At 49.9% G+C, this 27,438-nt stretch overlaps 1 protein-coding gene across 2 annotated transcripts in view; it reads left to right on the plus strand.

Moving 5' to 3' along the window:
* PDE10A (phosphodiesterase 10A) overlaps window positions 1–27,438 on the plus strand; it is a 552,081-nt gene that overhangs the window by 269,610 nt on the left and 255,033 nt on the right. Inside the window, exon 1 of one of the 2 annotated variants that reach the window (XM_065931005.1) lies at window positions 24,629–25,505. The exons of the other annotated variant lie outside the window; for it this stretch is intronic. Within the exon in view, the coding sequence (XP_065787077.1) occupies window positions 24,629–25,505 (877 nt within the window). Of the gene's footprint in view, window positions 1–24,628; window positions 25,506–27,438 lie in introns of those variants that run through there. 2 annotated transcript variants of the gene reach the window in all.

Below are 27,438 nucleotides of genomic sequence, written 5' to 3' on the forward strand. Positions count from 1 at the left end.
AGAACAGATGCATCTTTCAGGCTGTTGATGGTTACCTAGACCTATTCTGTCTTTTCTGTTGCGTGAACAAAATAAGAGGGGACCCCATTTCCTGCACCCCAGAAATGCACTGCAGACACGTCTCTGCAGCACAGCCACTGTGGGTTTAGTTGGAACTTAGAAATAAAATGTAGCACTCCATTTCTCTGGTTGTATGCGGCAGTACTTTTTATTCTGTTAGAAAGGTTGCGAATATATAATCAAAAATGCTCTGGTGATTTCTAAATATGAATTTTCTCCTAAACACAAAATCTGTTTAGAATTTACAGGGCTGGTGTGTGCTGTTCATGTTACTGCCAAGAAAATGCTTTCCAGACTAAGGGCTTAAAGAGAAATTCTTCTCCACATAAGCTTAACTCTGGGACGTTTTAGCCAAAAGGCAGATGGAAGGACAAACAGAAGAGAGAGGGCTGTGGGGTCCTGTTGATAGGGGCCAGGAAGTGTGCCCAGTGGGGACAGACAGGATTCCTGGGCCAGTAAACAAGAAGCCCTAGCTCATCACTGCCCGTGGGAGCAGAAGTCTTTGTAATGCCCAGTTACCACCAAAGGTTCAGTTCAGTTGCTCAGTCATGTCCGACTCTTTTCGACCCCATGGACTGCAGCACACCAGGTTTCCCTGTCCATTGCCAGTTCCTGGAGTTTAATCAAACTTGTGTCCATTGAGTCAGTGATGTCATCCAACCATCTCATCCTCTGTCTCCTTCAATCTTTCCCAGCATCAGGGTCTTTTCCAATGAGTCAGTTCTTCGTATCAGGTGGCCAAAGTATTGGAGTTTCAGCTTCAACATCATTCCTTCCAATGAATATTCAGGACTGATCTCCTTTAGGATGGACTGGTTGGATCTCCTTGCAGTCCAAGGGACTCTCAAGAGTCTCCTTCAACACCACAGTTCAAACGCATCAGTTCTTCAGTGCTCGGCTTTCTTATAGTCCAACTCTCACATCCATACATGACCACTGGAAAAACCATAGCTTTGACTAGACAGACCTTTGTTGTCAAAGTAATGTCTCTGCTTTTTAATATGTCTGCCGTCAAAGAGGGCATGCCAAAGGCCTAAACACACTCCTGCCCTCTTTCGCAGATGCCCCAAAGAGGTGAGAGTGCCTTCACCTCTTCACAGCACAGCAGTCTGCTATGAAGTTATACCCTGAAATACAAGCCAAACCCTTCGCCACACCTCTTTCACCAGAACTGTGGATCTGAATATCAGGAGAGCTTGGCAAGTGCCCCCCCAGTCTCAGGCGCCTTCACAGTCTCACAGAACTCTGTGAGGCCAGGCTTTATGGCCTTCGCTCTGGAGAGGCAGGCAGATACAGGGCTGGAGCTGGACATGACCCTCCACCTTCCTGCACTGACACCCACATCGCTGTCGCAGCGCGTCACCTTCCTGCCTGCGTGCATTAGTGGAGTCTAGTGAACAGAGCACAGCACTGATCCAGACTATACTGTTCCATGTTTGAGAGTTAGTCCTGCCACTAATTAGATACTTTTTAGAATTATGTCTTTTAATGTAAAATTACTGACGGAAGGGGACCTGTTCCAGGGATGACTCATTGTGTGGACTAAAAGGGATGCCTGCTTATCAGTTTCCTTTGATGTACATTCAGTACGTGTAAAAGGTAGAATGAAAACCCACTAATTCAGTGAGTACTTAGCACGTGCTTGTTTTAAAAGTGTAAGATGCATGATAAACAGGACCAGCTTAGAGTTTATAGCCCACGGAGGCAGACTGAGTAGCTGGGAGCTCTGGGGCTCCTTGGGAAGCTCAGGTAGGAAAGGCACCCCTGCTGGAGCTCCGGATGGACACTTGGAGGCTCGAGAGAGGCTCCTGATGGCACCTCGGGAGTTGCTCGGGTAGGAATGGGGGTGAAGGAGAGGAGGAAACGAGGAGGAACTTGTGCTCAGCCCAGGAGGCGAGGCAGGTGGGCACCCGGGGAGCCTGAGGCTGTGCTGTAGCTTCAGGCGTCTGTAGGTGGTGGGAGATACGGCTGGAACACCCCCATGAAGACCTTACAAGGTTCACCAACAAGCTCGGACTTGTCCCTGGGAACCAAGAGGGTGGCCAGATCAGATTCTGTGTTTCTGGAGCTCTCTCTGGCTTTGTAAGGAAACGGATAGAGGAGGGCACAGCCAGGGAGACCAGAAAGCAGGCGGACTGAAACGGTGGCATCTGTACCAATGTTGGGCGTGAGGACTTGTGGAGAAAGGTGCCAGGAGAACAGCGCCCGGCAGCCAGAGACTGTTTGTTTCCGTTGGGAGGACACCACGTACCAGATCGGAAACTGTCGACCGCAGAAAACACGCAACCTGAAAGCTGAGAACTATGTGCTATTTGGCAAACAAAACTGAGGCCCTAAGCCTGGAAGACAGCCTGTCGGATATGTCTGAGGGACTGCTCCGAAGAGGCAAGGGAGGAGCCAGGATACACAGGGATTCTGCAACAAAAACCAGGTAGTCGGAACATTGAAAGAGAACTGTTAAAGAAAATCGGACATCTCAAGTTAATGACTTTGGACTTCCTGGGTGGCTCAGTGATAGAGTCTGCCTGTCAAGCAGGAGAAAAGGTTCGATGCCTGGGTCAGGAAGAGCCCCTGGAGAAGGAAACGCAACCCACTCCAGGATTCTTGCCTGGAGAATCCCCTGGACGGAGGAGCCTGGCGGGCGACCGTCCGTGGAGTTGCAGAGTCAGACACGACTGAAGTGACTGAGCACGCACACGTGCTTCCAGAGCCTTGGGTAAACCACGCCAACTGGCTACATTTGTGGGGCCCACCCGCTGGCCTGGGGTGGTGCCCGAGGGCAGGGGCTTTGGAGTCCGGCCAGTCTCAGCTCAGATCTCAGCTCTGCCACTTATCAGCTGTGACCACAGCGGGCTCCTTGCCTCTGTCCCCCTCAGCCTCCTAATTCTCACACCCTGAGGCTATTGGGTTATTAAAGGAGTGAATATTTGGGAAACAATGTCTGGCAAAGAGTGAACCCCGCATAGTATTTATTTAAAAAATAATGAGGTTCCTCTCTGGGAACCTCAGCCTCTGTGTCTCAGACTGCCTGTCTAGAATGTGGAGCCAGTAACAATATTTCATGGAAGTGCTGGGAGATAAAGTATAAAGAAATGACTTAGACAGACAAAGCCTGATAGGTGATACAAATGTTGGTGGGTCTCTGCAGTTTATACTTGGAGAAAGGGTCATTTTAAAGTTGGCCCCTCACCACTACCAAACCAATGAACATCTCTGAAAAACTGCATCCTGCTAATGGAACTAGTGGAAAAGTTAAGCTGGTCGATGATAGTTAAGGTTGTCCCACTCGATGGAATATTTTCCTTATGAACTTCTTGATTTTACAGTTCTTCTGCTCTTGTTGCTGTTTGGTCGCTAAGTCGTGTCTAACTCTGGCCCCATACTCTGCAGCACGCCAGGCTTTCCTGTCCTTCACTACCCCTGGAGTTTGCTCAAATTCATGTCCACTGAGAGTTAAATACAAGGTAGTGATGCTCAAGTTTATGCTAAAGAACCACCTCAGATTCCCTCTGCTTGGCGATTCTGTAGTTAAGGCATCTTCATGAGTGGTTGATCAATGTGGAAATACAGCCTCCCCACAGAAAGCATGCTTGACTCGGGCAGCAGCCTGCCCGTGGGCATCGACTGGGAGCTGGCAGGGCGGGCGGGTGCCTTAAAGCGGCTGGAGGATGGGTGTGGGCGTTCGTGGGGGTGGACCGAAAGGAAGGTGGGGATGGGGAACAGCCCTACTCTGAATTGTTTTTTGCTAGAACTTTGAATAGACAGAAATTTAGAAGTGATTTAAAGAGCTATTGTTTCTGTTCGAGTGTTATTCCTGTCACTCTCCTTAACATCAGACTATTGTGCAGTTTCCAAAGCCTTCCCGAGGCACATCTAATAGCATCTAATGGAGAAGGTGGTTCTCCAGAGCATTTAGGCAGGAGCTCATGTCCTGTTCTGTGAGCAGGCTCAGGCCCACGAGAACCACCAAACGAGGTGACGACCCTTATGCTTGTATTTGTGCCCATGTCTGAAAGGCCAGAGTCCACGGCATCTCTAAGGGCTTTCTAAAAAGCACTTACCAAAACATGTCGGAAACAAAAGAACAGATACAAATACAACTTATGATTTGATTGGAAGAGAGGCTATTTTTCTTGCTACTACGAACGTATATTAGAGACCTTTGTTTTAGACGTTGTTGTAGTCTGTCTTCTTTATGTGTTATTTTATTTATTTTTTACAAAAAGCATTATTTATTTATTTGGCTGCACCTGGTCTTAGTTGCAGCATATGGGATTCCAGTTCCCCGACCAGGGGTCGAACCTGGGCCCCCTGCCCTGGGAGCCCAGAGTCCTCGCCACTGGGCCACAGGGAAGTCCCTATGTGTTATTTTAAATGCTGACACTGCAGGAATTCCATTCTCACTCTGATGTTTAAAACAGAACCACTCAGCCTGACGCTGGGAGTGTGGCCATGGGTCCTCCCCAAGCAACGCAAGTGGTCACCCAGAGATGAAAGGTCTCCTGAAGCCAGCATGGTGGCAAAGACAGGGGGCGGCAGCCTTTCCAGGAGAGTCAGACTCCTGGGAGTGTCTCCTGTCCTCACTCATGAGGCATGGTGCCCGACAGGAGACCCAAGGGTCTTGCAGGCTGCGACTCCAAACACACATCATCTCAGGACCCGCAGGGCTCCTCACGGGATGATAGGAGTGTGCCTCGTCAGACAAGTGTGTCTGCAGAGCTGCTTCAGAAGGGTCTTAGTGGGTGATGCCATGTTGAGATCAGTTTGTCTGCTTTCACAGATTGGTGGAAAATCAGCAAGTTGAAAACTAGATCAGGGACAACTTAGAGCCAGTTTATGGTGGCCATGGGAAATAGATTTTCCAGAACGAAACCCGCTGTTCTCTGATTGTACACTCTTTGAATGACGATAAGTGCTTTCAGAAAAGTGAGACTCCTTATCATTAACACAGTGGAGGTATCACCAAGCTGGTTTAAGATGTTGATGCACTTCTCTAAGCTTCTCACTTGCTCTAGGGGCTTTGTTAGGGCAAAGCAAGCGCGGTGGCCAGCGCCCTTGGGAAACTGGACCATTCGGCTTGGTCGCCGCGACTCTGTGAGGACCATGCCATTCTATAAGGTGATTCAGCTCAGAGCCGATTCTGGGTAAACAGCATGTGAATTTCAAAACACTGATATATGGTGACTATCTCCTGTCTACAGTTTGTTCTTTTTAGAGGAAAGAGAGAAGGATCTGAAATAACCATAGGCTCCTCTATCGTTTTAAGGAAGTAGTAGTCTTGTACTGGCCCAGCTGGGGACTTACTAGAAATGCATGTGATCAGCCCAGGCTGGGTCTGAACCAGGAGCTCTGGGGCGAGCAGACTGCTCCTCAGAGATCCTCCATTCAACCACCACTTTATGGGAAAACATACACACAGACACAGACACACACACACACACACACACAGAGACGTGAACACACATACATGCACACATGCCTGAGCACACACATGCACACACATACACAGGTGCACACAGGCATACACACATATGCACACGCACACACATATATACACATGCACGCATACACACACACGTGCTACATCCAGCCCGGCATTTTGCATAATGTATTCTGCATATAAGTTAAATAAACAGAGTGATAACATACAGTCTTGATGTACTCCTTTCCCAGTTTGGAAACAGTCTGTTGTCCTATGTCTGGTTCCAACTGTTGCTTCTTGACAAGTTTCTCAGGAGGCAGGTAAGGTCGTCTGGTATTCCCATCTCTTTAAGAATTTTCCACAGTTTGTTGTGATTCACATAGTCAAAGGCTTTAGCAGAGTCAATGAAGCAGAAGTAGATGTTTTTCTGGAATTTTCTTGCTTTTTCTCTGATCCAACAGATGTTGGCAATTTGATCTCTGGTTCCTCTGCTTTTTCTAAATCCAACTTGTACATTTGGAAGTTCTCAGTTCACACACTGTTGAAGCCTAGCATGGAGAATTTTGAGCATTACTTTGCTAGCATGTGCAATGAGTGCAATTGTGTGGTAGTTTGAACATTATTTGGCACTGTTCTTCTTTGGGATAGTAATGGGAACTGACCTTTTCCAGTCCTGTGGCCACTGCTGAGTTTCCCAAATTTGCTGGCATACTGAGTGCAGCGCTTTCACAGCATCATCTTTTAGGATTTGAAATAGCTCAACTGGAATTCCATCACCTCCACTAGCTTTGTTCGTAGTGATGCTTTCTAAGGCCCATTTGACTTCACACTCCAAGATGTCTGACTCTAGGTGAGTGATCACACTGTCATGGTTATCTGGGTCATTAAGATCTTTTTTGAATAGTTCTTCTATGTATTCTTGCCACCTCTTCTTAATATCTTCTGCTTCTCTTAGGTCCATACCATTTCTGTCCTTTATTGTGCCCATCTTTGCATGAAGTATTCCCTTGGTATCTCTGATTTTCTTGAAGAGATCTCTAGTCTTGCCCATTCTATCGTTTTCCTCAATTTCTTTGCATTGTTCACTCAGGAAGGCTTTGTTGTCTCTCTTTGCTATTCTTTGACATTCTGCATTCAGATGGGTGTGTGTTTCCTTTTCTCCTTTGCCTTTTGCTTCTCTTCTTTTCTCAGCTATTTGTAAGGCCTCCTCAGACAGCCATTTTGCCTTTTTGCATTTCTTTTTCTTGGGGATGGTCTTGATTACTGCCTCCTGTACAATGTCACGAACCTTCGTCCATACTTCTTTAGGCATTCTGTTTTTCAGATCTAATCCCTTGAATCTATGTCACTTCCACTGTATGATCGTAAGAAATTTGATTTAGGTCATACCCAAACAATCTAGTGGTTTTCCGTACTTTCATCAATTTAAGTCTGAATTTGGCAATAAGGAGTTCATGATCTGAGCCATAGTCAGCTCCCGGTCTTGTTTTTACTGACTGTATAGAGCTTCTCCATCTTTGGCTACAAAGAATATAATCAATCTGATTTTGGTTTGGGCCATCTGGTGATGTCCATTTGTAGAGTCGTCTTGTGTTGTTGGAAGAGGGTGTTTGCTATGACCAGTGTATTCCCTTGACAAAACTCTATTAGCCTCTGCCCTGCTTCATTTTGTACTCAAGGCCAAACTTGCCTGTTACTCCAGGTATCTCTTGACTTCCTACTTTTGCATTCCAGTCCCTGATGATGAAAAGGACATCTTTTTCGGTGTTAGTTCTAGAAGGTCTTCTAGGTCTTCACAGAACCCGTCAACTTCAGCTTTTTTGGTGTTAGTTGTTGGGGCGTAGACTTGGATTACTGTGATGTTGAATGGTTTGCCTTGGAAGTGAACAGAGATCATTCTGTTGTTTTTGAGATGGCACCCAAGTACTGCATTGCAGACTTTTTTGTTGACTGTGAGTGCAACTGCATTTCTTCTAAGGGATTCTTGCCCATAGTAGTAGATGTAATAGTCATCTGAATTAATGTATTACCCCCTATACCTTAGGGAAGAAATTTCATGGTAGAGTTTTTTCATTTCTCCCAGTCAGGTGTTATACTCCTTAGGAGAAAAACCAAAGAACAAGATCCAAGATTATTTGTTTCCATCCCACCACCCAGTGGGGTGCGTAACACCCAACACTGCCTGCAGTAGGCACCCAGCAGTAACTTAACGGTGTCCATGGGGACTGTAAGACGAAGACCATTCCAGAAGTGCCACTTCCCAAGCTTTTCTCTCTGTATCTCTAAATTAGACTCGAGAAATTCTGTTACCTTGTGTCTTTAAAGTGAAAGAGGGTTGACCTCAACCATGTAAAATGCTATTTCTACAGGGCAAAACCAGTTGAGTACCAGCAATTTCATAGGTCCAACTACATTACATATATCTGTCCAAAGTGAAACAGAATAGCCTTATACCTAAGGAGACTGTGAAGTGTTTCCTTGGCACTCTTGTACTGGGACAGCTTCGGGAGCCTAGCTTCACACTGACAGCATCTCTGGAGGGTTTTTGTCAGAAGGAGGAGGAGGCAGCCCCTCAAGCCTGGGAGAGGTAAGAGCTGCATCAAAATCCAGACTTCCGCTGCCAAGCAGCCTTCCTGACCCCGTACCCATCTCTAGGTTTGTTAGGAAGACTCGGGGAGGTTCTTCACATATTTTCCTTATCAACTTTGAAGCTTCCTCCTTCCCTCCCCCCCTTTTTTTTTAAAGATCAGGTTATTTGGGCTGAGATTTATCTGCCTCAATTAGTTTTTAAATAGAGCTACATTATCTCACCCACTTCTCTTTTCTTATCCCTTCACATTTTGTTCTTCCTACCTGATGAGGTTGTTCAGAGTACAGCTGAACTGACTGATACAGGGTGCTGTATCTGAACACCCCAGGCCTGTTACCTGAAGTGACCACATGCTCCATAATTAAAATGTTTTTCATACAGAATGTTATCAAAATACACTTGGAAAGATTCAGAAGTTCCAAACAGATCATTTCAATGGGATTTGTTTCCCTGAACAACCTTTCATCCACTTTTCTCTCCTAATGAACTCCTTAACATAAAAGAATCTGGAAAAGTCTGTCTAACTGTTTTAAATCTCCTTCTAGAAGAAAACAGACCCGATCCTTGTGGATGACAGTTAATTTGGTGGCTGTTGCTAGGATAGAATTTCCACCACGTGTGAATAGGAATGTGCATGCTAATTTATCATTCAAAGAGAATTTTTAAATTTTTTTTATTTTTTGGTAAGAGCTAATGTGCAAAACCTGTTAGCACAAAGGGAGAAAGAAAGAGGGAGAAGCTGAGTGTGGGTGGGTGAGGGCTGTGATCCAGCACAGCGGAGAGAGGATTTGAGACGCATTCCGCGAGGGACGTGGTCGGGACTGGGGCCTGGCGTAGAGTGAGCAGGATAAGACAGACTGCTTCTGCGAGGCGAGCAGAATAGGGGGTGGAGACCATTTTTACTAGCTGTGTTGTGGAATACAAGGAAAATTGCTGTGAGGATTTGCGCTCTCACCCTTACAGTTTGAATTAAAAAAAAAAAAAAAAAGAAAGAAATCCCAAAAGGTTATCTCGTAGTATCTCTTAGTGAGAGATAACACAGATACATGCTCTGGAAATACCAAAGAGCAAGGTCTAAATAGAAGGTTTAACAACAAGGAAAGGATCCTGGGGAAGTGTTCTCCATAGAAGCAGAACCAAAAGCGTTGGGGTTACTTGAGGGGGAGAAAGACAGAGAGGAGCATCAGTGTCTGTGAGGTCAGTGTTCATCTCGTCTAAAGGATGCCTTTCTTGCACCATGCGGACCACACGTGGGCACTGTGGGGAGGCAGACGGATGTACAGCGTGAACCACCGCAGGAAGGAAGACTGCGGATAACTTAAGAAAGATCTTGTAATTTTCTTTTGGAAGTTGTTATCGGAACAGTTCCATTTCTTGGGAATAAGTTAGTAACCTGTCCTGTGGAAGGAGATGGCTCTTGAGGCCCCTCCCCCATTCACCTTCAGGGCTCTTTGAAGGTCAGCTTCCACCCACTCAGCTGGTAAAGAATCCGCCTGCAATGCAGGAGACCCCGGTTCGATCCCTGGGTCAGGAAGATCCTCTGGAGAAGGGATAGGCTACCCACTCCAGTATTCTCAGCCTTCCTTGGTGGCTCAGCTGGTAAAGAATCTGTCTGCGGTGCAGGAGACCTGGTTCAATCCCTGGGTTAGGAAGATCCCCTGGAGAAGGGAAAGTCTACCCACTCTACCCCAGTATTCTGGCCTGGAGAATTCCGTGGACTACAGTCCCTGGGGCCACAAAGAGTCAGACACGACTGAGTGACCTTCACTTTCACGTTCACTTTTCCATCCACTCCTGAGCTTGCGGACCTGTCCTGACACACGGGAAAGGGGGCACAGCTGTGGATCACCACTTTGCCAGGCTCCTGGCGCCTCCATCCTTCCAGAGCAATTCAGGAGAAAAAATATACATGAAATGCAGATAATATTTTTTAAAAACAAAAGTCAGATCATGTGAGCCCACCAAAGTTTCCCCATTTCATGAAGAAGGAAGACCAAGGTCAATGGCCTAAACAGCTTGCAGGACCTGGTGGCCGTTCCCTTGCTGCCTCCCGCCGCTGCCTGCCTCGAGTCTTCTCCTGGCACTTTGACCGCCTGGCTCCCTTGGAGAAGCCGCACGCACTGTCTTTCCCCCGGATGTTCTCCTCCCCACACCCACAGGCTCACCCTCACCTCCGCCAAGTCCTGACTCACATCTCAGCTCAGTGAGCCCCGCCCAGCTGCTGCTGAAAGTCACCAGCGCCGGCCCCTCGTTCCCACCGCAGCTGCCACTGTCCAGTCTACTTATTTGTGACATTTATCGCTTTTTATTCTCCATCCTGGAGTATGTGCTTCGTGAGGGCAGGGGGTTTTATCTGCTTGGTTCACTCAGGTGTCCCAAGTGTCTCGAATAATGCCTGGTGGGTGGCAGACACCCTATTAGTGTTTGTTGACTGAGCACATGAGGGATATCCCAGTGTGGCACCAGAGCTGGTGGTCAGCTGCCCCCAAATCCCTCACCCAGCGTTTCCGGGTTTCCTTCTTGGCCTGACTGAGGCCACCCGGGAAGAGATGGCAGTTCTCTTCCTTGCACACCTCCTCTGGGGCATCCGCACACATGAGCACCCTGAGCGTATTCGTTCATTTGATTTTAGAAATGATCTTATTTTAACTAAATATAGAATGTAAATCATTCAAGAAAAAATTTGAACTAAAAAATACCGAAAGATTTCTTTCCCTTTCTCAATACGCAGAAAATACTCACAGAATAATATACTTTAGTCTTATCAAATAAAAACAAACCCTGACTTTAGACCCAGGCATGGATAGCACTGCTAATGACTAGCCAGCATGTAGTCTAATTTTATTTATGCTTTACTGTGATGAGATGTGAAGTTCTGTGGTTTGGTCCTTTTGCTTAATACATGTCTTTCCAAACAGAAGCAAGCAAACAAAGCAGATGCTTAAGTCGTAGGGTTTCAAAAGCATGTGAAAAGAGTTGCCCATTTGCAGAATAGCAAATTCATGTTAAAAATATAGCCATAGTTTTGGGGCGGACAGAGAAGGACAGAAAACCGGTGATTTTTCTAATATCCAATTCTCTTGATATCTTCACCTCTCTTCTTATCACCAAGATGACTTACTCTAAAAGCTCAGGCTTGACAGTTTTGCTCAGTTTTCCCAGAAGAAAAGGCCCTGGGTGCGGTGGGCTGGTGTGGGCTGTGGGCACCTGGGCAGAGAATACCAAGGCTCACGGAGGAGGCTGAGAGCTGAGGGGATAAGAAAGAGACAGAATGGAACCACACATCTCTGAGCTTTGAGAACGGGCCTGAGAGATGCCCATAAAACACATGAAAAATCCCCTAACTGGCGCTGGAAGTTAGTGTGACAAGTGTTGACAGAGCAGCTGCACTTTTCTCCGTGGTCTTGTTTAGAGGAGCTGTCTCAGGGCACTTTGAGGCCTAGTGGCTTTTGTCCTTTTGTGACAAGATCACTGGTTTTCTTTGGCCTGGGAAGGCCAGATCACCAGTTAGGCTCAGAGCTCGTTAGCTAAAAAGGCGGTTCATCCTGAGTTGTCTCATTTTATGACTGTAAGAAAAATAGCAGGTCCCTGTCGTGGGGCGCTGGCCCTGTGCCAGGCACACATTTTCTCTCTGAATCCTCACAGTTAATCCTCACAGTTACGTCTTAAGATGACTTGGAAGCACTGCCAGGGTGTGGCAGATCCAGGCTTCAAATTGGGGCTCTGCTGACTTGAGACCAGTTTCTTTCTTTTCCTTTTTTCTCAACAGTATTCCTGTCTGTTGCACGCATATGACTTGCCAGGCACCATGTGAGACATTTTACACACAGAGTCCTCCATAATTCTCACTGTAACGTTAGGATGTGAATACTATTGTTCCCACTTTGACGATGGAAAATGAAGCTCAGAGAAGTTCTGTATTTTGTTCAGAGACACACACTTGGAAGGAGGTGTAAGCAGTTTGAACTTGGCCAGTTCGTCTCTCCAACAAAGACACAAGTCTGCCCAGTTGAGATTCCTCTTCCCCACCATATCTTTATAGAAGTTGAGCATATACATGGATGCAAAGAACACTTTAAATGTAAAATCAGAGATTTTACTATATCACTATCACTATTTACTATATCACTATATTTACTATATCACTATATAGTGATACTATATCACTATCACATTCCTTTACTATAGTCAAAAAAATTAAAAAATGATAATAATGTGGCTGAAAATATTCTTTGCTACTTGGAAATGGACAAGCACACTTCTGTATAACCTGTCTATCAAAGAGGGTGTTAAAACTGAAATTAGAAATCTAGAAACATGTGAAAAGGGGATTATTTTATTTTGAAGACCATGGGATCCCTGAAAGCGCAACTCAGGGAAAATGCATGGAAGGAAATGACTTCAACATGAGAGAAGAAAGACTGAAAACAAAGGAGCTGAGTACACATCACAAAAAAACTAGACAATAAGTGCAATTGCAAGGAGATAATTCAGAAAAGCTGAAACTAATAGCATATACAATAAGAAAAACTACAGTATTGAAACTGATTCTTTGAAACAGGAAGTGACTGAAGAGGCTTGAGTTGTGGGTGGGATCTCAGGACCTCTGGGGGGGTCCTCTTGCCGCCACAGTATAGTAACTCCTACCCTTTGAGGACCTGGGTGCTAGCCATCATCTTTCAAACTTGAGAAAGAAGCTATTCAATATGTTGGTCTAGGGAAGCCAAACCTGCTATGGTATGGAAAGAGAGCAATGAAAAATGTTTAACTGCTTTGCGTTTCTTATTTTGGAATAGTGTGTTTCAAAGTAGGGTTGTAGGTTCGACTTTTGTAAACTGAATTCCCTGTAAGTGCGCTCTGGGGAGTCTGCCCACAGTATGGAGTCTTGAGTTACATTCGCCTGTGATGGTGCACGTACTAGTCCCTTCCTTCATCTCCTTCATCTACTGGTAAAGTTATATTTTCGTCAGAGCTGCGCTGTGCCTGGTGACTACTTATTCAACAGATAGACCATGATTTTTAGACCCTCTTTAAATTCTTTGGCACTCAGAACTCATGCATCGCCACTGATTTGGGTTTTTTAGAGGCAGGATTTTGGATTTTTCTATTATTACAGAACTTTCCATCTGTATTTTGTGATTGTGAATCTACACTTTTACTTTCCAGTTAAGGTTTGCCCTACCAAGCAGATTCCACAAATCATGCCCGTCTGGCCTGAACTAGCCCAGCAGTGCCCTCACAGTGCCAAGGAATTGTGATGGTAATTCTTCTACCCTTTAATGTTTTAGAGTGAAATGTGATTTTATAAGCCAAATGAAAGATCTGAAAAATTAATTTCTTTCCCCCACTAATTATAGTTTCTTCAGAGTTATACTGTGCTCAGTAACTGTATCCTAGATGAATCCACCTAGAAATGACAGTTCTGGGACACGCTAAGTGTTTAGTTCCAAGTTTAACTGCCTTGATCAGCGTGAGCCCACCACTCTTACCTTATTTTAATCCTCTGTGAAGGGAAGGGGAAAGGAGGCTCTCGTATTCAGTACAGACTAGAGACTCCAGTGGCCACAGTGAATTGCTGGAGTTTTGTTAAAAGGCTTTGGTCAAGCTAAAGGCCCTTGCTTTGGACAGTGATCCAGGAGATATAGATGGGTAATGGATACCTTTATGCAATTAATGATTTTCTGATAAACTTTGTGGAAATCTTCTTTTTTATAATTTGAATCAGGTTCTAAATGCAGGATTCAAAGGGATATTCTAGGGAATTCTCTGGCAGTCAAGTAGTTAGGACAGTTTCATTGCCCAGGGCCAGGTGTGATCCCGAGTCAGGGACTATGATTCCAGAAGCCGAGGTCCGGCCAAAACCAGACAAGCAAGCAGATCAATAAAGGGATATTTTTAGTTAGATTATAGATCTAACCCCAGCCCTAACCCTAACCTCCTTGCACTGGTCTCCTGAAAACTTATTTACACTGAACTTCTTTAAATCAGAGTTCAAAACATTAAATCAGACTTCACCTGTATTTTATGATTACTTAAGAAATAAGATTTGACTGAAAACAAATGGATAGATTTTCATAGCATGTATACTTAAAAACCCAGCTATAGAAAATTAGGCTATTTTATGCTTAAGCTTGCTTTTATATCAGAGGAGCATATTAACTGAGCCCTCTTTAAAATGATCTAACTATAATAAACACAAAAACTTGGAAATACTGAATGCAGATATCCTGCTTTGGAGAATAAAGCACACATTATATATCTAAAAGGGAAATCAAAGGCCCTAATTTGCCTTCTGTAGCTGCCTTTCATCAGGTTTATAATCCACGTGCAAAATCTACAAAATGGGCCTAATTCCTAGCCCATAAAAGTCACCTTGGAGAGCTGTTATGAGCAGTTATGGGGGTAAATTAACCGAGTGTTTGAGAGCAGCCGTAGTAACACATTCATGGAGAGACACAGGAAGTGGTCCACACGAAGGGGGCAGAAGCAGCCATCTGCACTCTGCGCCTGGCCTGACGCGGCTCTTGGGGGCTGTGTGAATGGCGCACGCCAGTCCTCGGGTTCGGGGGGCACCAGCAGCTGTCACCAGTCTCTGCTCCTCGGGGGTTCCGTGTCCTCTGTGGTCACCCCGGGGTGTCAGGCTCATCGGATCCTGAAAACATAGCACCACCAAACCTACCAGTCTCGGGAAAAGAAGGTTAGGGAAATTTAATCAAACTAGTTTAAAAAGATCAGAAGAGTGTTTCTCTGTAGCCTATCATGGGCCGATACTCAGAAAAACAGAGAGACCCTGGGAATTGGTAAGCAAAGACCATTTACTTCTTACTCTCATCTTTGATTGCTGTGGGTCTTCGCTGCTGTGCACGGGCTTTCTCTAGTTGCAGACAGCATGGACTTTCTCTAGTTGCAAGAGGCTCCTCACTGCGGTGGCTTCTCTTGTTGCCGAGCCTGGGCTCTTGGCGCATGGGCTTTGGAAGTTGCGGCCCCGGGCTCTGCAGCGTGGGTGCAGTAGTTGTGGCACATAGGCTTTCTTGCTTTAAGGCATGTGGGATCTTCCCGGACAGGGAGTGGATCCCATGTCCCCTGCTTTGGCAGGTTGGGTTCTCACCCACTGTGCCACCAGGGGAGTCCTCATTTACTTTTCGATCTTCAAAAACAGAGATCTTCTTCTTCAGGATGATTTAACAGTGATAACATTGAAAACCTATGAAATCCATCTCTTTACCAGAGTTGGATAATGTGAAAGTGACAGATTTTCTTTTGTTGAGCTCCAAAATCACTGCCAATGCTGACTGCAGTCATGAAATTAAAAGACGCTTGTTCCTTGAACGAAAAGCTGTGGCAAGCCTAAACAACATATTAAAAAGCAGAGACATCACTTTGCCAAGAAAGATCCATGTAGTCAGAGCTGTGGTTTTTCCAGTGTCATGTATGTTGGACCATAAAGAAGACTGAGCACCGGAGGACTGATGCTTTCGAACTGTGGTGCTGGAGAAGACTCTTGGAGAATCCCCTGGACTGCAGAGAGATCCAACCTGTTAAGCCTAGAGGAAATCAACCCTGAATATTCATTGGAAGGACTGATACTGATGCTGAAGCTCCAATACTTTGGCCACCTGATGCAAAGAGGCGACTCATCAGAATAGACCCTGATGCTGGGAAAGATTGAAGACAGGAGGCGAAGAGGGTGACAGAAGATGAGATGGTTGGATGGCATCACTGACTCAATGGACCTAAGTCTGAGCAAACTCTGGGAGATAGTGAAGGACAGGGAAGCCTGGCCTGCTGCAGCCCCTGGGGTCGCAAAGAGTCGGACACGACTTAGCGACCGAACAACAACAGTGCGAAAGGCAGGCTATGGGTGTACAGTGTCCACGTGTTAAGGCTCCAGCAGTTAGCAGGAAGGTAGAGGAACACGGTCAGCAGACACCGGGAAGCTATAATGTGATCGAGGCCTCTTTCATCCAGTGCGACCCTACCACGGTTCAACTAGTGCGGCCCCGCCAGACTGTAACTTCTCAGTTTTACATTTATCCCATTCTTGTTCCTCACCTAAAGCATGTGTAGTGCTGGAGGTTTGGGGTATTCTAAGAGCCCAGGGATTGTACGTCCTCTCTACCAGCTCTGACCTTGGCAGCTTCCCTGAAAACATTGCCACTGCTTCTAGTTAACTCCAGAACCGAGGTACAAGGTGCCCATGGGAACACACGGGTTTTAATTAAGGTGACTATATCTGCCTTACTTGCAATTATGTGAGATTATCAGATAAAAGTCATAGCCATTTTAAACTTGGTTTTAGCGTTCAATTCCACCTTTTCAAACCAAGTAGGAGAACTTTTCAGAACGCACGTTAACATTTCTAAACTTCTGTTGTCAATGGGTTGGATCTGAGTTATCGATGTTCTGTTATTTCCTCAGTGCCCATGTGGTGAGGACTCTATGCTGTGGATGGAAAGAGCAACCGAGTGGTGACTGTGATGTCACTGCCTTGAGGCCATCCTATGTTTCCTGTATCTCACTCACATGCACTTCCTGGTGACTCGCGTTAAGAAGTGTGTTAGGTCTGGATGCCACATATGTCCACCTCTACTCCATCTTCGGATCAAGAGGCCCACATCGGGATCAGAGGCCCACTCGCACTCCCTCTGGGAGGAGGGGATGGGAAGAGTTGACACAGAGACTGCTGGGACTTGCCCATCCGAAGCTGTCTGTGGCTGAGGCCCCACGAGCCACCCCAGCCACCCTGCGTGGCAGAGCGGTTTCCCGGCCCCATGGCGGGTGGCGCGGCTGAAACGGATGCTCCCTGCCTGCCCCGTCAGTGACAGGTGCACCGTCTCGGGCTTGGGCCAGCTGGGCCCCTAGAAGGGACCAGTATGACGTGGAAAGCAAAGCCACCAGGTTCCTTCGGGCCACTGAGCCTTGGTGTGATCTTCTGCAAAGATGGCAGTTGCCTGATTGGCCAGAGGTATGTCCCTCAGCCAGAAACTCTCAGGGCACAGCAAGCTAGAGAAAAGAAAAATGGAGATCTATTATGGGGAATTCCAGTTAGGGACATATGTGGCTTTTTTGTTTATTTTTTCAGTTAGGCTTGATGTGCTACATAGTTGGATCATAGTGATGCATCATAGTGATGATGGATTATTTGAACGGGACACACATTCTTATGTAGGATTACTGTGAACACCAGTATGCAGAGTGTGGGGCTTCCCTGGTAGCTCAGCTGGTAAAGAATCCCCCTGCAATGCAGGAGCTCCTGGTTGGATTCCTGGCTCAGGGAGATCCCCTGGAGAACGGATAGGCAACCCCTCCAGAGTTCTTGCCTGGAGAATCCCCTGGACAGACGAGGCTGGCGGGCCACAGTCCATGGGTCTCAGAGAGTCGGACACGACTGAGCACCTGAGCAGAGCATAGTGCACAGGCAGCGTGTGGAATCCTGCGCCAGGAGCTCAGGACTCCTGCGTGCAGATTTCTGGAAACTTCCTGTGAAAATCTCTGCCGGAATGGAGTCCTAGAGGGAGAAGGAGAAAGGAATTTTCACATACACCGTACATGCGTGCTAAGTCAGTTCAGTCATGTCCAACTCTTTGCAACCCCGTGGGCTGTAGCCTGCCAGGCCCCTCTGTCCATGGGATTAGTACTGCGGTGGGTTGCCACATCCCTCTCCAGGGGATCGTCCCGACCCAGGGACTGAACCTGCATCTCTCGCAGCTCCTGCACTGCACGTGAATTCGTCACCCCTGAGCCACTGGGGAAGCCCTTCACACACAGCAGCAGATGGCAACAATCTAACTAGGCGCCTAGGGTCGCAAAGGGACAGATTTGAACTTGGGGCCTCCAGACTCTGGCCCGTAGTATTTTCCTCCCCTCTGTTTGAAACAAGGGTCCTGCCAAAGAGCTCCGTGGGGAGGAAAGGGCACTCTGCCGTTGCTTTTGTTGATGACTACAGTGTGAGTTAGTACAGAAGATGAAGCAAAGCTGTTAAACCCCTGCATCTCAACCAGCCAAAGTGCAAGTGTCCAGAGGTTACGGAAGACGCATTGTCTCAGCTTTCTCTTCCTTCAAGCACGGGTCTCTGGCTCCCCGTCAGGTCACACAGACAACTGTGGCTGAAAAAACAAGGTTGCTTACTTTCTGGCTTCTATGAGTCCTTTTTTTTTGTGATAAGGGTCCTTTCAAAACATTTAATATGCAAAGTCGGTGGCTCAGACAGTAAAGCATCTGCCTACCATGCGGGAGACCTGGATTCAGTCCCTAGGTGGGGAAGATCCCCTGGAGGAGAAAATGGTAGCCCACTCCAGTCCTCTTGCCTGGAGAATCCCATGGACGGAGAAACCTGGTGGGCTACAGTCCATGGGGTCGCAAAGAGTTGGACACGGCTGAGCGACTCCACTCCACTCCACGTCAGCGATAGTTCACAGCGTGTAGCTTTTCCAGACACAGGGTGGCGTGTGAGTGAGGAGGGCTGCGATCGGCCGGACAAGGGCCGTCTGTATCCTGACACCCGGGCCGGGGAGACCTGTCTGTGTGTCTGAGGTGCGCAGCGCCCTTGGTGGCTGCACCAGCCCCTGTCTCCGTCTCCTTTTCCCTTTGGGACTTTCCTGAGAGGAGCTCAGGAGAAACCAGTCTTGGTCAGTCACGGCCCGAGCTGCTCGCCCGTGGGAACGGCCACGGCCTCTGCTGCCCACCCTCGAAGGTCTGCCAGTCCTGCTCCAGATCCGGGCGTGTGTGCCCCAGGCCAGGAGCCATGGGTTTTGGGTTTTGCTGGGTTTTTGTTTTGAGATGGACAGAAAGGACTGCATTCTCTGGATTGAATGAGGCATTTTGATTCTTGCTTTCGAGACAAATCTCGGAATCAACCGTTTTGCTTTTTTCCTCTTAACTGCGCCGCGTCCCCCTGTATAAAGGCCAAGTCTCACTGTAAAGTGTGGCCATGAAAATAATGCTTGCAAGGAAAGGGTTCCCAAGCCACAGAGGAAGCCCTGCTTGTTTCAAATGACCTTAACAACACACAGTTCAAATATCACAACAATCACTTGTGCCTCCCCTGGGGGAACACACTTATTAGGAATTTTGACAACCTTCTGTGAAACTCTCTGCTTGTCTGTATGTAAGGTGGTCGTAGGGGTCAGGAGATTTAAGCCGTTCCCTAGCTTTCTTACTTATCCGCAGTTGCCACCACAGTCACTTTCTGCTTAAATGCTTTAAATTGACCTTGGCGCTCTTTGAGAAGTGTTCTTTTTGTTTAGGTCTTTTACTTATATAATTATATATAAATGTATATGATTCTCTTATTCAGTTTTCTGTTTGACTCTTAAGACAGCCTCAGAGGAAACTGATACATCTGACCTGTGAAAGTTCAGCGAAAGTGTTGATCGTTTAACCAGAACTCAGGGTTGTATCATAATTCGGGTGCTTTTGCGAAGTGAAGACTGCCTCAGCATTCTGTGAATCTCAGTGGGCTTCTGAAGTGACTCAATATTTTCAAAATGGCGGTATCTTCAAAGTGTAGTTATCCTCATAGGATTATCATAAAAACTTAGTATTGATTGTTTAACCTCAGCAGGCCTCTTACCACCAGTCTCCTAGGGGCTAGGTGAACGCAGTGAAAGTGAAGTCGCTCAGTCGTGTCCAACTCTTTGTGACCCCGTGAACTGTAGCCCACCAGGCTCCTCTGTCCATGGGATTCTCCAGGCAAGAACACTGGAGTGGGGTGCTGTGCCCTCCTCCAGGAGATCTTCCCGACCCAGGGATCGAACCCAGATCTCTCCAATTGCAGGCAGATTCTTTACTGCCTGAGCCAGCAGGGAAGCCCCAGGGGCTGGATACTCAGAGCCCTCAAGCAGAGCTTATTTTCATGAGGAATTAGTGTTTTGCTTTTGATTGATGAAAATTTCTGCTTGGATCTTATTATTCACCAAGAAATATGCTGAATCCCCCTTTCAGAAGGTTTGGATGGATACTTAAGGAGATTTATTTGGAATATTAATGTTTTAACAATTGACCGGTTCTCAAAAACATTCCCTAATTGAAAATTAAGCACCATTTTGGCATTGTTTTAGTGAAGAATAGCAACTAGTTTTTAGTTGTTTTATAACACAAAGCAATACTAAAATGTAATTTGTTTTATAGTTAATTTGTTTGAGTTCATAAAATAATTTAATCAAAACTGCAGTTTTAGGAATATTAGGGCTGAAGGAGTTGGTTTTATCAACTCCAGTCTATCTTCAAGGCTGTCCCATTCAGTGTATTGACTTTGTAATAAAATTGTTCTTGCTGAAATTGTAATGCCCTTTTAAGAAATAGGCCTGACTACAATCGTACTATAAGAATGGATGCTTCTCTTTAGTCAAGATTTGTTAACATCAGTGCTAGCAGAAGTTTGTAATCAGGTGGCATGAGGTGACAGGTAGGGGAGCAAACATTGAGTGCCTCTTGTGTGCTGGCCTCTGCTAGAGATTATAAGTAGTAAGAGAAGCATAACTTCAGATATCAGACTGTTTAAAGTAGAATTGTCAATGCAAATTTTATGTGCATTACATTTTTTAAGAGGTTTAGTGTAACACATTCATACACGCAGGTAAAATACATTAGTTCCAGGAGACAACAAAGCTATGATGGATTGGAGATGAGAAAAATGAAAGGAGGCTTTGAGAAAGAAATGCTTAAAACTCTAGTGAGAGATTTGGTGGGCTTGGGAGGGCATGAATTAGTGCCTGGCAGCTGGACTCCAGTTTTAACATGCCAGACAAGGAATAAATTATCTTCTTAGAGTCCAGAGAGCTTGTGTGATATGATACATGTTGATAATTTAGTAACAATTAAATGGAAAAGTCTGACATGTAAAACCCACATGTTTCTACTACGTTTGGGAGCAATAGACACTTGCTTGTAAATTATTTTGCTCAGATAACTATTTTAAATGTCAGAAAAATTAAAAAGAAGAATGTCCTTTTATAGACTATCTGTATAAATAGACAAGTTTAATATTTTGTCAACCTGTGTCTTATATCTTTATAAAGAAAGGTTACTAGCATTTGAAAAGAAAAAAAACAGAGTACTCAAGAATTAGCACTGTGAATTTTTATAGCTCTAAGCACTAATATTAAAAGTTGTAAAATAAAATCAGTTGAGATACAGGCCCACATGTTGATCACAGCATTCATAAAATAGTAATCATACTTATTGTACCTAACTATTAAGCTCTTTTATAAAAGAGGTGCATGGTTAATTTATAAAGAAATTTTATAATTTTATGAGAAAACCCAACATTTTACCATTTCTACATTTTACCATTTCTTAGTCACTTCCTTGAGCCATGCTTTAAAATGTTTTTATGAACATCTTTCAAATTAGATAATAATCAGGCAGATATTCTTTCCTCTATATATGAATTATTATGCATAAAATACTAAAATTAATATATAACTAATCTACTTTTAAAATAACATAGAAGAATTCTTAGAGAATTTAAGTATGCTTGTGGTTGCACCGGTCCACTAATATTAGGCTTCATTATCAATATAAATTTCTTTCTTGATGATTTTCCTTCATAAAGAGCAGAGGGGAGTGTTTTATATTCTAAAATGCTGAACTACTAGTAATGAGCATCATGATCTTGGCACCCTTCCTGGTGTTAGCTGCCCTCCTAACACTCTTTCAGTTTTCATTCTTTGCAGTGTGGACTGGCATATCTTCACCTGAGAAGGAAGGAAACTGTTCATTTCTTCGAGAGTACGTGGTAGTGGGGTGAATTTTGGCAGTGGTTCTTCTTCTGCTCTTGGAATTACAGCCCCTCATTTCAGTTGTGCTTAAATTGTATTGTGATCTGATAACATTTTGACATGTAACTAAGTTTCAGGTTTTATGAGGGCTATCAGAATGGAGAGCTCACTTAATAGAGCCAACCTGTTTATTCCTGAAAGATTTGGGGTGACGAGTGTTCAGTCCCACTCTTCTCCTGAGACATCACTAAGGAGACTCAAAGCGAAGGAAAAGAGTCTGCAAGAAACGGCATTCTGCAGGTGTCGCAACACCTGAACGCAGGGGTGAGTGACAGCGGCTGTTAAGGTTGTGTGTTTGTGATTTAAATCTTTGAGTAAATATTTCATGAAGAAGAAGCAGTGGCTGGGCGCCTATTGGATTTACATTAACAGAAGTGCCCTCCAGTATTAAGTAAGGAGGACACTTAACAGATATAATCAATAATCAGTAAGCTCCTCCTCAACCTGCTCCTTTTCCGTTGTCAGGCTCTGGCATTTTTCATTGGTACGGGAAGTGTGTGCTTTCCAGCCATTCGCTGGAGTCTTGAAGGAAGAAAAGTTGAAAGAAGTTGATTTCAGAAGAGGGCTAGTGAACACCCTAAAGTTTGTGTCTTGATTTAACGAAGACCCAGAGAACAGATATCTGATGTTTTCCTGCCCGCCCTGTGCCCGGCGCTCCGATAGATAGCTTCTTTTCAAACTGAAGACGCATTTTCTTGTAACAGGAAAGTCACTTTAATGACTCCAAAAAGGCAACCGAAGAAGCCTAAAGGACACGCAGAAGCATTTTGCCTATAGAAGAAAGAACAGTGAACCCTTCCAGGAGAAACGCGTCCTCCCCAAACCGCCGGGCAGCTAGGGAGACCCTTCCCGCGGGGCCGAGGGCGCCGCGCGCGCGGGTCCCCGACTGCCGGGAGCTAACAGGTGATACGAAGCCAGCCGCGTCGGCCTGGAGGCTGCGGGACACCCGGCTGCGCGGCACGGCCATTTCGGTTCTTTCTAAGCCCCCCCCAAAGCCCCACTCAAATAGGGCAGGCAAATTCCACTCCCCTCCACCCCCAGCTAAGGTAAGAGCCACCGGAATCTTTTGCTGGTTCCGCAAAGTGAAGAATTCCGATCCAGCGAGTGCCAGGGCTGGCGCGCGCTAGGAGCGACTCTGAGTCCACCGGGCAGTCGCGGAAAGGCCCGGGGACCTTGCTGGGGGCCGGAGCCGCGCCGCCGTCCGGGCGCCCCGCCTGCCCAGTCTGGTGCTAATACACACATGCCCCTTTCCACTGTGGGCGTTTGGATGCGAGTGAGGAAAAGCAGACTAGGGAAGAAATTACGTTTCAAGATAAAAAGCCCTTCCGAACTGGACAGAGAGGGGGGAAAAAAAAAAAAAAGCGGAGGGCTAGAAGAGACCCCGGGGCCAGGCACACACTGGGGTCCCCCGGCCCAGAGGCCACAGAGCGGCTGCACCGCCGCGCACGCCTCTCGCTCAGGTGAGCGCCTGGACTTTCGCGGAAGCTGGGCTTCGGCACGCCGGCCCCAGTCCTGGGAAGGTGACCTAGGCCAGGGAGTCTGGACAGCCCGTCCCGCCATGGGGCAGCCGGCTCGCCGCCCCAGCCCCGACCCGCAGCGCTGCGGTGACCGCGCTGCACGCGACGGGCGGGCACCGACACCTGCGCACCGGGCGGGCGCTCGGCTCTCCAACTTGGCAAACTTCTGGCGGCCGCTCAGTGCTCAGAGCGCCCGTTGGGCGACACAGTTCCCTTCTGTAGCAACTGTCTGGATTGGGGCTGGGAGCCGAGGGAGGGGGGCATGGTCTGAGGAAGCCGAGGGTGAGGACTCAAGTCTCAGAACTTGTTTGCTTTTTCTATTCTCTGTCCTCACTGGGCAAACTGGGTTGTGCACACAAAGTTCGTTGTAAAGTGAGTATCAGAAAGGGAGTGCTGGGGAAGAGCTGGCTTGCTAAACCCTGGTTTACTGGAAACAGCAAACCTTGATAGAAATTCCAACCCAACGTCTGAGTTGGCACTCTTCTGGGAGTTGTGAGCACAGTTCGGTTGGAGCTGCGGGCCGGCCGGCGGGAGGGTGCCCGGGCTCGGGCAGGGGACTGGCCGGCAGGGCTCGCCCGGCGGTGCACAGCTGGAGCAGCTGCAGGGTGGCGGGTTTCACGAATCTGTAACACCAGGCCCAGATGTGAGGATGCCTCGCAGAGACCCAGGCGTGGCTTGGTCCTCCCGCTCGGGCCTGGGGCGCACCCTGGACGCCGGGAGTCGCCGGGGCGTGGGACCTGAAGCCGGGGGGCCAAGTAGCTGCGGGGCGCGCTGTGGGGGCGCGGGCGGCTGCGGCGTGGGGCGCCTTGGCTCCGCCAGTGGGCGTCTTCTGCAGCCGCCGCCGCCGCCTCCACGGGCAGCGGCACTGCGGCGCTTTTCTCCGCTGCTTTCGAGCAGTCGCTGAGGCTCAGCCACCACCGGAGCGCGCACAGACCACGCCACGCTTTCAGGCAGCGTCTCCGCCGCCCCTCGCCCGCCGGGAGCACGCCGATTGTGCGCGCCGGCCGGCAGCCAGGCGCCGCCGCGGGGGACTCGCCCTCCGGGCCCCGGGTCCTCCCGCCCCCCATGCGGAATACGTTGTGAAGACTGGGCCGAGCGGGCGCGGAAGACCGGAGAGGAGGACTAGACTGACGATCGGGCCGATCGGCCCGGGAGGGCTGGCCCTGTGGGGGCGGAGCCCGCAGAGTCCCGGCCCGTCGCGCGCCCCTCCCGCCCGCGGCCAGCCCCCACCCGCAGCCCCAGGAGGAGGAGGGGGGCCATGGCCAGCCCCGAAGAGCCACTCGCTCCCCGCCCCCAGGCCCCCCTGCCCGCGGCGGGGGACGAGCCCGGCTCCGGCAAACTCCACCCGGAGCCCAGGCGCAGCGCCGCCGGCGGGAGGAGCGCAGCGGGCCCGGGCCCGGCCCCCGAGCCGCCTGGCCGCGGCCCGGCCGAGCGCGCCTGGTCCCCGCGCCCGCCCCCCTCTTCCGCTGGCCGCGCCAGCCCCCCGGGGGGCCCCGGCGCCCTGTCTGCGCGCGGCGGCGGGGGCGGCTGGGTCGCAGCGCGCGCTCCCTTCGCGCTCGCCTTCTCCTCCCCGGTCCGCGCCTCCGCTCCATCTTCCTTTTACTTCTGGCCGCCGCCCCCCCAACCCCCGCCTTCTCTTCTCCCCTCCTCATCTGCCTTCCACCTCCCCGCGCGTCTCCCAGGAAGGGAGGGCGCAGCGGCGGCGGCGGCCCGAGGAGGCGGCGGCGATGCTGGCGGCGGCAGAGGACAAGAGGCGGCTCCCCTGAGCGTCCCCCCCAGCAGGAGTCACCGCGGCGGCGGCGGGCGGCGGCGGCTCTTCCTCTCCCCCGCGCTCCGGGGCTTGCTGCTCTCGGCCCGTGCAGGGCCCCGGCCGCCGCCGCCGCCGCCCCGGCTCCCGTTCGGCCCGGCCGCCCCCCGCGCGGGCTCCCGCGGCTTCCCGGGCGCCGGCGGGGGCTGCCCCGCTCACGGTCCCGGTCCCAACCCGGGCGGCGGCGGCCGAACGGCGCGGCGGCCCCGAGGCCCCGGCGCCGCGCTCGCCGCCGCGTTCCCGCTGCTCTTCGGCTCCGACATGGAAGATGGACCTTCTAATAATGCGAGCTGCTTCCGAAGGCTGACGGAGTGTTTCCTGAGCCCCAGTAAGTGCCAGGCTCCGCGTTCCCCGCGGCGGGCGGCGGGCCGGGTGTGTGTGGCCGGCCTGGGGGCGTTGGGCGGCTGGCCGGCGGTGGGCTTCTCTGGAGGGGCGGGGGACTCGGCCAGCCCGGAACCGCGGGCTTCCCCTGGCTCCTCGTGTTGCGGGGAAGGGTGAGCCGGGAGGGCGGCAGGAGCCGCGCGCTTGGGACGGGACCTGCTGCCCGCCTCGGGCCCCCGGGGCTGTTTCTGGCCACGCTTGCCCTGCACGTCTGCTATCAACTCCCGCACCACGGACGCCGGCTCCTCTCTCTTTAGCTTGGGGCCACTTGGCTGGATCAGAGGCGCTTCCTTCCTCCGGGGGGTCTCGCCCGCTGCGGCCACCGGCTGGAGGAGGACAGGCCAGGGCCCCGGGACCCCGCGCTCCCCAAGGTGGAGGCACTGGCGGTTCCCTGGGCTCGGTGTCGCGGTCCGGCCTGGCTACCCCAGGCCCCACTGCGACCCTGTTCCAGAGCGTGAACTGACCACATGGAGATGGGCGCGCCTCCGCCCAGAGTCCACTTTCTGTAGGGTCTAGATCCTGGGGCTTACCGGTGCTCGGGTTGGTAAGGGGCAGGACAATGGGGTGTCAGGGCGAGGGAGAACGGCGCCGCCGGTCCGGACCCCTGGGGCCGCGCCCCACCCGGGACCTCGGGCACTCCCCGCGAGTGGGACTCGGAGCGCGCCGGAGCAGGGGTGGCGGAAGGCGTGTCACGGGGGAGGGGGGCAAAACCGAGCAGAAGCATCGAGGCAGATAATTGCTAGGAGGCAGGAGGCAGGAGATGTTCAGGGAAGAGGCGCCGGGTGCGCGGAGGAGGGGGTCGCCGTTGTCTTGGATGGAGGGCGAGCGAGGTGAGGACCGGAGACCGGGGCGGGGCGGGAGGTCGCGCCCGCGGGAACCCCGGGCGACTCCGGCGCCAGCCGGGTCGGGCGCGGCTCCTCGCGGCCCTCGGCGCGGGTTCCGGCGCCACCGTCCACCGCGTGCGCACCCGAGCCTTTGTCTGCCTCTCGCCGGGGACCCGCGTTTCCGCGGCGCCTTCTCCCAGCCGGCGGTTCCAGGGTGGCCGTTTTCGGCTTCCCGCTCCCGTCTGCCGCTCACTCCGCAACCCCGGCCGACCTGCACCTCCCGGGCACCCGGGGTGCGACCCCTCCTCGCGGCCGGAACCCGTTTGAGCTCGCCGCCCGCCCGGGAGCCTCTGGGGGTGCCGTTCCCGGGCGTGTGAGCGTGTCTGGTGGGGCCCGGCTGCCGCCCCCCATCCCGCCACGAGCTCCCGCCTCCCTGGCGGGGTTCAGCCCGCGCGGGCCGCGGGGCCCAGCGGCCTCGCGAACGCTTGTTGGCGGTCTGGAGCCGCTGGCGGCGGTCTCTGCTCGTGTTTGCCATTGACCTGAAAGGACAGCGGGGCGTGGGCCCTGGACTCCCAGCGGACACCCCCAGCCCGCAGCCTCCCCCAGTCCGACCTGCAGGGCAGCCCTCAGGTGTCTGCCTCCTTCGGGCCCCCACCTGCGGGTGCTGCTTGATTCCCAGATGCTGCGGTTCAGGAAGGACCCGGTCTGGGGGCGCGGCCTCCCCTGCTGCCCATAGGCGTGTTAGGCGTGGACATCTGTGCTCGCTGAAACGGACCCCGCCTGGCCGAGAACTGAAGGAAGGTTGGTGGAGAGCGTGGAGCTCCTAACTCACTCACTGACTTGAGTTGGGTTAGTCCGGTGCCTAGGACTGGGGTTCCCGTCTGCCCCCTTCCTCCTGCACTAGGGGTTTCTTTCACTAAAAAATAAAACAGCTACTTTTCACAATTTGCACCTGGTTGAAGGGAGGGAGAGAGAGGTGGAGGCTCCCATACCTTGCACATGAAAGTTTTGGGAGGAAAGTTGTGCTAGGGAGCCTGGGTGTGTAGGGATTTCCCT

This window comes from Muntiacus reevesi, chromosome 3, assembly GCF_963930625.1.
Source record: "Muntiacus reevesi chromosome 3, mMunRee1.1, whole genome shotgun sequence".
Classification (NCBI taxonomy): Eukaryota; Metazoa; Chordata; class Mammalia; order Artiodactyla; family Cervidae; genus Muntiacus; species Muntiacus reevesi.